The sequence below is a fragment of the Nuphar pumila genome, chromosome 9, assembly GCF_984573655.1.
Source record: "Nuphar pumila chromosome 9, dmNupPumi1.hap1.1, whole genome shotgun sequence".
NCBI classification, from domain to species: Eukaryota; Viridiplantae; Streptophyta; class Magnoliopsida; order Nymphaeales; family Nymphaeaceae; genus Nuphar; species Nuphar pumila.
Window position 1 is genome coordinate 72191162 of NC_143257.1, and position 12985 is coordinate 72204146.

Here is a 12985-nt window from a genome sequence, read left to right on the forward strand (position 1 = left end):
GGTTGGAGGGATCAGGTGCGATCACATTGCATGACTCAACAAGACTTGTCTGATTCAGTCTGTGGGACCACACAATAACCGGCTCGCTAACAACACCGATCGCTCAGTGAGGCAGGACGCCACCATTTTCCGTGCAATGTGATATTGCAATGAGCACAGATATCATTTGGCATGTGATGGGATTCATCCTACATCTAATCCTAGCCATCCAACCAATGGCTACGATTAGTTCACATTCTTACCTAGATGTGGACTGATCCTAGCCGTCCAAATGCATCAGCTGGACGGCTAGTATCAACATAAGATCCCATATATCACATATCAAAAGATAGGATATAATCTCAACACCTGTCTGGTTAAGACAGCTCTCACGGGCTGTGCGGATGGTATTTGTTTGGCTTGGTTATGGGCTCGTCCAGCTTGTAAAATCAGTTGGCTTATGCATCCTATGAGTTTGATATTTCAAGCTTGTTATGATTGATTAGCCGATAATGAACACCAGGAATTCAGTTTGGCTCGGTTCTCAAGTCAATTATACCTGAACAAATGAAGCGCTCTCTCTCTCTTGGTTCCTTCAACTGATAATCTGCAACTCATAATGATGCTTAAAAAAAGTTTATGGAGCAAACTTGAAGAAGCAGGCACATCCATGATGGCCAAAAGTTACAGAAAGACTGAAGCACAATACCCTTTTCATAAATAAATTTGCAAAGTTTTGCTGCAATGTCTTGTCTCTTTTTTGGATTCTATGCAGTACAAAGCAGCTGTACACAAGCGTAAAAACTTTAATCATTTTCCAGTGTGAAATGCGAGCAATTCTGAGTCATATTCATTCTGGAATAGCTGCATCTTATACCACAAAAAATCCGTAGGATTGAGGTATCTAACTGAAGCAATTCTTCCAGAATTTCTCATAACAAAAACTAAATGCCAAGCGCAACCTAAATGCCCCCTGCAGTGTGTCTAATCAGACGTAAGAAAATTCATATTCCAGGAGTTCAATCAGGAGCAGGAGGAAGACAGAATGAATGAAAAGGGACTTCAACATTCTTTAATGCTGCATTTACCCAATTCTCCAAGCTTGTATAACAAAACAAGTGCAGCTGAATCCATTGAACTCTTTTTATCAGTTTTCTCCTCCCCTTCCACTTCAATATCATCAGAATCAGGCAGATGCAAGATAACCTTTGAAATAAATCTACAAGTGGCAAATCAAAGATAAATGGCAATCAATGTCGATTCATTACCACAGTTCAGATGAACAATGAACGGACATTGAATTTCTACAAACCTCGATCCAGAAGCTCCAGGTTTAAAGGTGGGCCTGACCCAGTGCATAGCTTTACAGAGCTGGAAAAGGCTAGCTCTTGGTCCACCCTTTTTCATATTTAGGCACACATTTGCTGCAATTAGCAAACGCAAACTTATCAGGCACAAAAGAAAAAAATTCAGCAGTTTTATTATTTTAACATATAGTGCAGATTAATAATTTCTTGTCCTTGGATCTCATGCAAAATTTATAGAATCCATCATTCGCCAATCTGTCTACCTCGAATCATTGTACAATAAAGCACATAACAAAAGTCACAATTACTAGAAACACGCATTTACATCAGTTGGGCATTCAAAAACATAAGAAAGTTGCAGCACTCTTTAACAAACTCGAACATGACAACCACAACGATGAAAATCATTTGGTTGAGGGGTTTTCTCAAAGATATGGGCCTAATCATCTCTAGTCCTTCGTAGTCCAATATCTAGTTGGGCTGCCACTTTCACTCCCTCTTGTATTATAAATAGGGGTTGAAACCCCTTTTTAATATCAATGCTTTTCTAAGCATTTCTTAGTGGATTTTATTTTTTTTACATTCTGTTATGTGTGCCCTTAGTGGTTATTGTGTATGCCCTTAATGGCTAATTGTGTTTGTGTTAGTTTCTTGAGATTGTTCTCACTTTGTATCATCTTTAGATGAATTAGTGGTTGTGCACTTCATTTGTATTTGTGTTGATCCTTGTTTCATTACATATTGAATGTTGAGATGGGCTTAGCAAGCTATTATCATGCCAAAATGTTGCATAGAGCCAATGAATGAAGAGGAAGTTAGAGGAAAAGTTGTTAGACCTTCTATGAGGTCTTGACAACAAATAAAAAAATGTCAAGTATCATGGGCCATGAGGAATTACCCTTGTTTGGAACAGCATTCACCCTTTGCCACAGAGAGCAAGGGAAAAAAATGGTGGCATCTAGTGGCCCAGGTGTAAGATCGGTCCTTATAATAAGTGACAACAACCACTATAACACTAATATTCAAAGGGAAATCAAAAGAGGAGTTCAACATTTGTGGACATGGAAGAAAATTTGATGATAGTGATGAAAGGAGAAATCGAAGGGCACACTACTGTGAAAAATATCAGCACGATAAAGAACAAAATGGGATTTAATGGGATGGCTTAACGTGAGAAAAGATTTGCTTATCCTGCTTCACTTAATAAGCCTACCAAAAAAATATAGAGAAATAGATGGAGATAACATAGTCTAGCTAAAGAAGAGGATTCAATAATTGAAGCTTCAAGGAACCACAAACTAGCTCCTCCCAATTTCTATGCTGAAGAGGGTATTGATGCCTTTACACACATGGTTTCTATATTGGGTCATAAACATAGGAGCTATTGATCAATATGGGTATGAAATCTTTGATCAATGACTACTACGATTTCTGTGCCACTGGTAACTTGAAGATTGTCATATAGATCCTTGTCTACTATTCTTGAAAAGGGAATCATCAATCTACATTTGTTTCTATTATACTCAGACCTTCCCTACATTTGTTTCTATTGTACTAACTATATTACATATTTATTGGTAGGAATAGGTATAGTAAGGAGCATCTTGATCAATCATGTTAGAAGGAAAATTATAATGGCTGTTTAATTCATTAGAGGGGCATTTATGTAATTCTTCATAAGATCAGTTTAGGGATGTCCTAGGCCTCTTTAAAAAGCCTGGGTGTCCTTTTTTATTGCAATCGTCTTCTTCCTTTTGTTTTCTCTCTTTTACAGGTCATGTATTACAAGGCTACGGTAAAATCAATCACTCTAATCAGATCATGTTCCAATGGTTCAACCCATGGTTACCGGAAGCACCGTAAGGCATGGGGAAGCGCATTTCAAAAGCGTGAAACATGGCGCTTCCGACACGTGCTGTGAAGTGTCAAAAAATTAGGAAGCACTCTTCCCAATTTAGGGGAAGCTCACTTTCCCCTCTCTTCCCCTTCTTTTTCATTCTTTTTGTGTTTTTATTTTAATTTTTATTTCTTTCTCTTTTTTCACTTTCCCTCGCTTCCTAGGTCGCTTCCGAGACGATTCCTAGTTCGCTTCTAAGTCGTATCACTTTTTTTTTTCTAAAATTTTGAAAGTGCCTTGCTTCCTTCTTCCGCTTCCTGAATCGCTTCCCGCTCCCGCTCCCGCTTCCCTGACTGGCAACTCCGGTTCAACCTTATTTTTTTTCCCTTGTCTTAGGCTTTCTTTCTTACCGATATCGTAAAATAGCTGATTTCCTTTGCTTTCTTCCATATTTGCGAAGAAAAAAAATCCAATTTCTCCCATTCATTTAACTACAAAGTGCTTTTTTTTCCCTCAATGTTCATCATGTTACTATCTCAGAAAAACAAAAAAAGAGCTCGTGCAGATCTCAATGATAATGTTGACCAGAGCACATTCATACACACATAAATACATACATACATATATATATATATATATATAGTGATTTAGGTGTCATCTTTGATGACATCAGGTGAAAACAAAAATAATGTTTTCCGCTATCTTGGATGGACCATAACTAATCATATGTATTGGGCCTACCATGATTTCTCTGCTTGCATGACCAAGGTTGCCAGACTAGGAAGCGGAAGCGGGAAACAATATGGGAAGTGGAAGCGAGAAGCGGGACATTTTAAAATTTATGGGAAGTGAGAAGCGAGGTTTAAAAAAGAAAGCCACAATAGTGGAATCGAAATAGAACACAAATAAAAATGACTTCTTAAATTTCATGACTTTTTTGGTTTAAGAATTAATTTGTTGTCAAAAACTAAAAAAGATGACTGCCAATTTAGAGAAAGCACATGAGAAGTGTGAGAGAAAGCACATAACAAATACGAAAAGAAGCACGAAAGAACATAAAAGAAGCATGGAAAAAACATATGGAAAGCATAAAAGAAGCATCAGAAAATTGAGATTCCCATCAAGTTTCAGAAGGGAGAAGTATCGTGCTTCCAAGCGAGTTTCCAGGAAGCGCGCTTTTCACCTATCTAAGAAGCTTCCGGTAACTCTGTGCATGACCCATGCCTATTGCCCTAAATGAATGATTTCTTACTGAAAACAGAAATCTCCTTGGTATAGAGGTCAATCACAACAGTTCAGCTTTGCAAAATCTCACTTATTATCAGATATTATAATTAATGTGAACAAAGTTCTCCATTTATGACCACCCAGAATAGGTCAAACAGGTGAACTAAACACATTTTTGTGCATATTGAAGGCAGGACCACCAATATTCTTATTGATTAGGCCTCACATAACGCTTTTCTTCCGAGCATGGACTACATTATATCATCAGAACTTGCAGTTCTACATCTGATAATAGTATCCAACATATTGACAAACTTATTTCCTGGAATGGGTGAAAGTAAGACTATCCGTCAGTGGAAGACACCACTACATTCTCCATACCTATACTTGCCGATGGAAGAACCAACTAAAGTTACCCATCTTCTCAGAAACTGCAGACGTAGATGCTCTCTCTCTCTCTCATAGCATAGCTGAGAAACATGGATGAAGACCTGGTAATGGTGAAAAACATATGCATGATTTCACCTTCAACAATCTTAACAAATGAACCAGATAGCTATGGACTTGAAGAGTACAAATGGAAATTTTTTCGAATTATCGACCATGAAGATTTCCCACAAAATACAAGTTCATGTTAAATTCTCTCAAACAAATCAAAGAATGTAACTCTATTTCAAAATGTGGGAATAAATGCCATATGGTAGTACAGAACAAAGTGTGCCCGAGATAGCTTTAGAAGATTCAATTTGCAGTATAAAGCATGCTGCAGACAATTGCAAAAAAATAGTTCTATCAATGCTTACAGAGGGATGGATTAGGTAATGCAGTAGAGCTGTCTTTCAAATGATGCTTTTCAACAGGCGAAGGAGCTAGTGTCTGTTCTGATAAAGATGGTGAGCTGTCTGGAACCCTTTCCGATTTCTCCCTCCAAACGCTTCTTTTATGTGAGATGCCCTTTTTCTGACATCAAATATCACCCCCAAGGAATGTCAACAAGAAAAACACTGATAATCTATGGACCCAAAACATTGACATTGCAAGTTAATATACCAAAAGTAATGAAAAAAAAGCAGCATAAAACAACGAAAAAAAAACCTCCATTGCAGCTAACAAAAGGAGGGCAGCCTGTTCCAATGCAGCATTCTTAGTTTTCCCACATCCCACTGCGGTCAATTGGCCATCCTTCAGTTGTACCATGAGCTTTGCAGTAATCCGCTCACCCTCCTTTCTATACTCAGTACTTAGTGGAGATCCTGTCTCACTGCATATTTCACTTAACTCACGCAGAGGATGCAACTGTAATTCTTCAGGCATTGTGAAGGGGGAAAGGATTGGTTTAAAAACCCTCCAGACTTCTCCAATATCAAGTTTGCTGTCAATTAAGATCGCTCCAGCGATACTTTCAACCAAATCTCCAAGAACCTAAAATTAAATGAAAAGATTATTCTCAGTATAGGTGTTAACATAAAATATACAGAGAAAAGCAAAGAAATACACATCATTTAACCATTGAAGGTATGCATATCAACGAGAGCAATTGAGCATCGAAGTAAGATGGAAAAACATATTATGTATGTGTATGTCTGTTTATTATATACATACACACATGGGATAGCATGATCCAAAGATCAGTTTCTACTGAGCTTAATATGTAGGCCGTTGATTTTGAGGTTTGAAAATTTGGTACAATGTAGGCTGTTAATTTTTCACTCCTCGTAAAATCTGACATAGATGTAGAACAACATGATCCAAAGATCAGTTTCTACTGAACTTAATATGTAGATCACATCTGAAGGGTCAAATGTGCCAAAAAACTAAAAAAATAAAGAAATTACATTTTCCCACTAGGGGGTTCCATACGCACGAGAGTAGCAAACATTGCCCTTATATATATATATATATATATATATATATATATATATATATATATATATATATAGAGAGAGAGAGAGAGAGAGAGAGAGGGTGGCAGTTGCAAACCGCTTTTCTAGCTCACCAGGCTTTCGAAGGGTTTTTCCCATGTATTACTTAAATCTGACCGTACAGATGTGTTCGGCACTGTTGATTTACCAGGAAACAATACTTGGATCATGTTTTTTCGATGAAAAACATGATTTTTTAAGCCTGGAATATTTAGGAAAATCTTAGACCATCGATTTTTTAAACCTTATAAAAACCTACCTGCATATCTGAATCGGATGATCCAAGAGTTGATTCCTATAGAATCAAGCATGTAGAATAAATTTGTATGGTCAGATTTAAGGAAAACATGGAAAACCCCTTCAAAAGCCCGATTAGCACCACAGTTAGCAGCTACCACCTTCTCTCTCTCTCTCTCTCTCTCTCTCTCTCTCTCTCTCTATATATATATATATATATATATATATATATATATATATATATATATATATGTTCAAAACATGATTACCTTTGGTCCTTTCAATTTATTATAGGCTGGTATGCACTTGTTTTCAGGGAAGCTTTTTACAAATTTCACATATTCTGTCATCTGCACCAGAAGCAACTCGGAACCATGTTGTAAATGCTGCTGAAGATTATGCTTAACTGCAGCTTGAGCAAATTTTTCGTTGTTTACTGAAGCTGAACGTAAATCAGTCAACTCTCCTTGATCGATGTTTTTGTGGCTCTCAAATAGATGCCATGTGATGAGAAGATCCAACACAGAATCACCTAGAAACTCAAGACGCTGAAATTTTCCAAGAAGGTAAGTTTATAAGCTAAAGTTCCAAACCAAAAGTAATATATAGTGAATGGTATACTGATTTTCTACTGACAAAGTACAGAAAGATAAGTATGAGGCAAAGAAGCCTCTCAGAGTGATGGCAAACAAAGTGTTTCGTTTATATAACAAACCTAACTAGGGTTGACAACATATTACAAGAGATAGTAATGTGTTTATCACAAAAGTACACAATAATATTATAAAACATATCAAAATTACAAACATGCTACTGCCGGTTACATCATAAAATATTTCAATCATGCCAACAATTAACTAGCATGGTGACAATTATTTGAAGAGTACCTGATAGCAACAACCTAGGCTGGCATCCTGCTTAGAAGCATGAGTAATGGCTTCCAATAAAAGACCTCTGTTCAAAAATTTGTATCCAAGTTTTGACTCCAAAGACTCAATATCTTTGTCGTGTATGACATAACTTAGTCTTGATGCATTCCTAGTGGCTTCTGCAACCAAGGCTTGTTCATGTTCAGAATCAATACCAACCCACGTCATAAAAAAACGTGCAGCTTCCAGACCACCACTAACATAGTATGCTCCTATCAATGCCTCCAGACAATCAGCAATTGTTTTGGAACACAACCACCTATGTCCCCGATCACAAGTAGCACCAATTTTTATAGCATTATTTTCAATATCAGTAGGATGCGTGAGAGGAACTTCACGAGTATCAACACCACATTTACAAGGAACAGGGTGCAAGGTACATTGACCAGGAGCAAGCCAACGAAGAGGATCAAATGGAGCATCTCTAATATAATTCTGCACATAAAGAGACACATGCACAAGGAAAAAAGTTCAAAAGAAAGGAGGAAATAACTGAAAACACTTTAGATTTGTAAAGTTCAGGTCAGAAAATATAATTGATCGATGGACTTCTTTTATATCTATTTCAGTGTTTTCCTCCTGAAGATGCCCGTCCTACATGTCAGCAAAATGACATCTACACTGATTTTGACAATCCGAATTAAATTAATCAACATTTTTTGCCATAAGCTGATCATACTTAATGAAAAGATTTTTTTTCTTTTCTTGAAACAAATGAAATTATTTTTATTGGAATAAGTCTTCAAAGGATCAGTATTGAAGCCCACATATATAAGGTATGATGGTGTTGAGGCTCAAAAACTTTTTCAGATTTGAGAGACAAAAGGAGAATAATACATACAAAAACAAGCATGAAACATGAAATGAGTAAATGAACTAATCTATGCATATTTACAAAATAATACGTGACAAATATAACAAGTAACCTAGCAACCTACTATTTCACTCCCTTTCAAACTTGAAATGGAAAAATCGGAATAATCATGAGTTTGAAAATGGAAGTGAAAAATTGATTGGTTGGCCAAGTGTTACCAAATACATCAGCAATCTGATATGCAAAATGAACATATAGCAAGGAATAATGTCATCAAAATACTCCAAGTGTACAAAGTAGCAATCCATGACTATATATCTGGTACGCTCATGAAACTTAGGATTCATGGCAATATGGATAGCACTCTGATTGTCACAATGTAGAGCTATAAATGATGACAATCTGACACCCATATCTCTAAGTAGCCATCACAACCAAATAATTTTCGCTATAGTATGTGCCATAGCTTGATATTGTGCCTCTGCGATAGATAGTGTGATTTCTTGCTTCTTGCTTTTCCAAGACATCAAAGAGTCTCCAAGAAAATACAAAAGCTAGAAGTTGATTGTTGATTACTACTGAAACCACCAAAATCAGAATCACAATATGTCTGAAGCTCAAGTGAGGAAGCTGAAGAGAAAAACAACACGTAATCCATAGTATCTTCAGCATAATGAATAATCCTGAATGTGGGCCGTAAGATGAACTGTACATGGTGCACTTATAAACTGGCTAACCAAATATTCTACATGAGCAATACCAGGCCATGAAATGGTCGAATAAATAAAACTCCTCTAACTGCCGATATGTAGGATCACTGAGAGGCACTCCATCCATCGATCTAAGCTTGGCATTAGCTTTAATAAGTGTGTCCACATGCTTACTATCATCAAAACACTCTGGCTTGTGTCACTAAGTCTACCGCATACTTATGTCATGACAACAAAATACCCTATCCTAGAGTAAACAACCTCAACTCCTAAGAAGCAGCTAGTAATATCTAAATCCTTTGTCTCAAGATTTTGCTTCACACTAACCGCCATATGGGTATCATCACTTATAATGATCACATCATCAACGAACAAAAGCAAACACTGTCCCTGTGGTGATAAAGGAACAAATATGGTTGTGAATTGTATGAACCCAAGTCTCTTCACTGTAGTACTAACTTCGCAAACCAGGCAATAGGTACTTGTTTGAGTGCTTGCAAAGTTGATATATTCTCCTTTTGGACTCTGTCATACTAGGTGATTACTACATACAAACTTCGCTCTCCAAATCTCTATTGAAGAATGCATTCTTTACAGCCAACTATCACATGTCTCATTATCTAGCAACAACAATTGCAAGTAATTTATGAACCCTAGTCATGTGAGCCACTAGAGTAAACATCTTTATATAATCAATGCTAAATTATTTGTGATATCCCTTAGCCAAAAATCTCCCCCTATATCATTTAGTGATTCCATTTGACTTGTCATTATCTTGTATACTCGCATCCAATTGCCTTCTTCCTTTCAGGTAGCTTAGTCAAGTACCAAGCATGCATCCTTTTACTTTAGTCAACTCTTCGGTCATAGACTGTTTCCACCTAGGTTGAAGAGCATTTTCATGATGCTCAGCCAGTGTATGATGAAGGGAAGAGAGAGAGAGAGAGAGAGAGAGAACTCAATGGGTCGTTCCTTTGTTTTTCATACACTAGAGGACAGCCTTATGTATCTATTTATAGAAGAGATGCATTCAGACTTTGAGTTACAATAGAATTAATATACAAAGTTTGTGTTTCAGTAAAACTGATTCAGCATTATGACTGTTGAGAAAAGGTGGTGTTTAGTTTAAGTTCTTTTATATTAGAGTTTTTTTTGAAATTTTGTTCTCATAAGGACTTAGATGTAATTTCTCTTTTTAGCCTCTCTCTATTTAATATAGAGAGAAGCCCTAATCTAAGGGTTAACGAGTTTTCTATTGTGCAACCATCTCTCTCTCTCTCTCTCTCTCTCTCTCTCTCTCTCTCTCTCTCTCTCTCTACACACAGGTGGCTGTGCATCGCATCTTCTTCTATATGGTATCAGAGCCCTCGATCTCGGGAGCGTGATCAACAGGGACTGATCTTCATCAACAGGGAGCGTGATCTACGACTTCTTAAAATCAGGTTTGGTGTTGTTTGATTGTGGAAGATCTGATAACAGATCTGGGATGTTACCCAGATTTGTCGTCAGATCTAAGGAGAAGATGTGGAGCCGTAACCCTTGAGCTCCTCATCTGGATCTCCTGCCGTGACCTTTTGTTGCCGAGTCCTATTCCTGCCATGACGTGAGATCTTTCCTGTGTTCGTGAGTTGTCGAGTTGTGTTCCTGCTGTTTGGGAGCAGCAGAAATCTTCATTTCCTGTGTTGTCGTGATTACTGAGTTCTCTCCTGTGCTGATTGCGTGTGATCAAAATTTTGCTGAGTTCTTTCCTGAGCAGATTGTGTGTGATCAGAATTCTGCCGTGATTACAGATTTCTTTTCTGTGCTGATTGCTTGTGATCGAAATAAAATTGATCTGTCTAACTGTCCCCTGAAGACTTATTGGATGTCGTGTCTTATATGTTGGGAGAATAGCAGGTGTAGTGAATATTTGTTTTGCGACTGCATACTATCATTGGTCGTGATGTGTTTGGGCGCAGCAATGTTCGTGTTTCCTGAACTTTAGTTGGTTTTTTGTTGGTTGGTTTACTTCAGAATGTGGATTTCAACAGTCGTGATTCCCTGCTGTGTCGAGTTTTTTTTTTGGAAAGAAGCATGGTAGTTTAAGTTATCCTTCTGTCGTGGAAAACAGCAGGTGTGATTTCCTGCTGTGTTGAATTTTTTTTGTTTGTGGGCTGCTGTTTTTGTGGAAACAGCAGGTGTGATTTCCTGCTGAGTTGAAAATTCCTCTTGAACACTTGTTGTTCAAGTGAGGTAATCTGGGTTTTTTTTAATCACATCTTCAGTATGGCTGAAACTTCGAAATGTGATTCCAAAATGGAACATATTGGGGAGTATAAGGCTTTTGCCAACCCCTTCTCATATGGCTCTTCCGTAAGGTTGAATGAAACCAACTATGCCAGGTGGTCCAGAACTTTTATGATGTCGGTATCTGGACATCGTCGAAAACATATTTTGTTGGAAGGCGAACCCTCTGAGAAATTGGGAAAATATGTTACTTGGGATGAAGATAATGACATAGTTATGTCATGGATCATGAATAGTGTCGAACCCCATATTGCAGATGGATTGATCTACTATAATACAGCCAAACTGATGTGGGACAATCTTCGTGATACATACTCACAAGAAACGAATGTGAGTCGTATCCTGCAAGTCGAACAGGAAATATATAATTTGTAACAGGGAGATCAGACCTTGGCCCAGTACTATGCCTCTGTTAAAGCTGCGTTTGAAAGACTTAATGCTCACAGGCCTCTTTGTTGCTCGAAGCAAAAGGATCATCAAGAACAAACCATGGTTGCTCGTTTTCTTACAGGTCTTTCTTCAGATTTTTCTGTTGCAAAAGTTCAAATGTTGACTGGATCAGATGTTCCCACTCTTGCTGATGCTTACAATCGTCTGAGTAGACTTGCGATCTCTCTGCCACAATCTCAACCTGTGACTCAGTCATCTGCTCTTGTTGTCTCATCTGGTTATGGGCGTGGAAATATTCAGAATATCAGAGGACGAAGTCGTGGACGTGGTATAGGAGGCAGAGGAAAGCTTCAATGTATATTCTGTGGAAAATCTGGACATTTAGAAGATCGTTGCTGGGATAAGCATGGTCGGCCAACCTCTTCTTCATCAAAGTCATATACTCCTAAAGCAAATATTACTACTATCGAGGCAACAAATGTACAAGAGAATATCTCTGCAAATGAAAGTAGTATCACCCTTAGTCGTGCGGAATATGATGAGTTGATAGCTCTTCGACCTTTGAGTTTCACCCCTCATGTAGCTGGTGTTGCCTATTCAACCGGAAATCATCTTCATCCGACTGATAGTAAGTGGGTCATTGACTCTGGTGCATCCAGACATTTGTGTGGAAATTCACGTATTTTTTCAGATCTAAAGGATATTAAGGCTCAGCTTGGAGTCTCATTAGCCGATGGGAGCTCCTCCCCGGTTGTTGGTCAGGGAAATATTTATATATCCTCCTCATTACAGTTGAAAAATGCTCTTCATGCTCCAAACTTTCCTCAAAGTTTACTCTTTGTTAGTTGCCTTATAAAAGAACAAAACTGTAGAGTAATATTTGATCCAATGGGTTGTCATTTTCAGGATTTGCTGACGGGGAAGAAGATTGGTGGAGGCTATAAAGAAAATGGAATTTACTACCTACATCATCCAATGGGTATTGTTCATGTTGCAGTGGAACATTCATTCAGTCCTGTTCAGTGGCATCGTCGTCTTGGTCATCCTTCATTGTCAAAGCTTCGGTCGGTCTTTCCTCAGATTCCTTCCACCACATCATTTCAGTGTGAAGCATGTCAGTTGGGCAAGCATCATCGAAGTTCGTTCCCCTTCGAGTCAGAGTCAGTCTAGTAATAAAGTTTTTGAACTTCTTCATGCAGATGTATGGGGTCCTAGTATTGTTGATGATTTCTCTAAGTTGTCATGGGCTTTTTTAATAAAAGAACGATCTGAAGTTTCAAGTATTATCAAATCTCTAATTCTTGAAATAAAAACTCAGTTTGAATCTATTGTCAAGATTGTTCGCAC

The 12985-nt window shown here is 37.8% G+C and overlaps 1 protein-coding gene across 4 annotated transcripts in view; it reads right to left on the reverse strand.

Annotated features, from left to right (window-relative positions):
- Positions 1-675: 675 nt before the first annotated feature.
- Positions 676-12985, reverse strand: part of DCL3 (dicer-like 3) — a 145061-nt gene continuing 132751 nt past the window's right edge. For 3 of the 4 annotated variants that reach the window (XM_090017660.1, XM_090017659.1, XM_090017658.1), the window contains exons 20-25: positions 7397-7873; positions 6779-7057; positions 5446-5772; positions 5154-5310; positions 1292-1403; positions 676-1198 (exon numbers count right to left, since the gene is read on the reverse strand). In XM_090017660.1, the coding sequence (XP_089873786.1) occupies positions 1042-1198; positions 1292-1403; positions 5154-5310; positions 5446-5772; positions 6779-7057; positions 7397-7873 (1509 nt within the window). In that variant the 3' untranslated portion in view covers positions 676-1041. The remainder of the gene's footprint in view (positions 1199-1291; positions 1404-5153; positions 5311-5445; positions 5773-6778; positions 7058-7396; positions 7874-12985) is intronic. The other variant, XM_090017661.1, reaches the window with a different exon arrangement.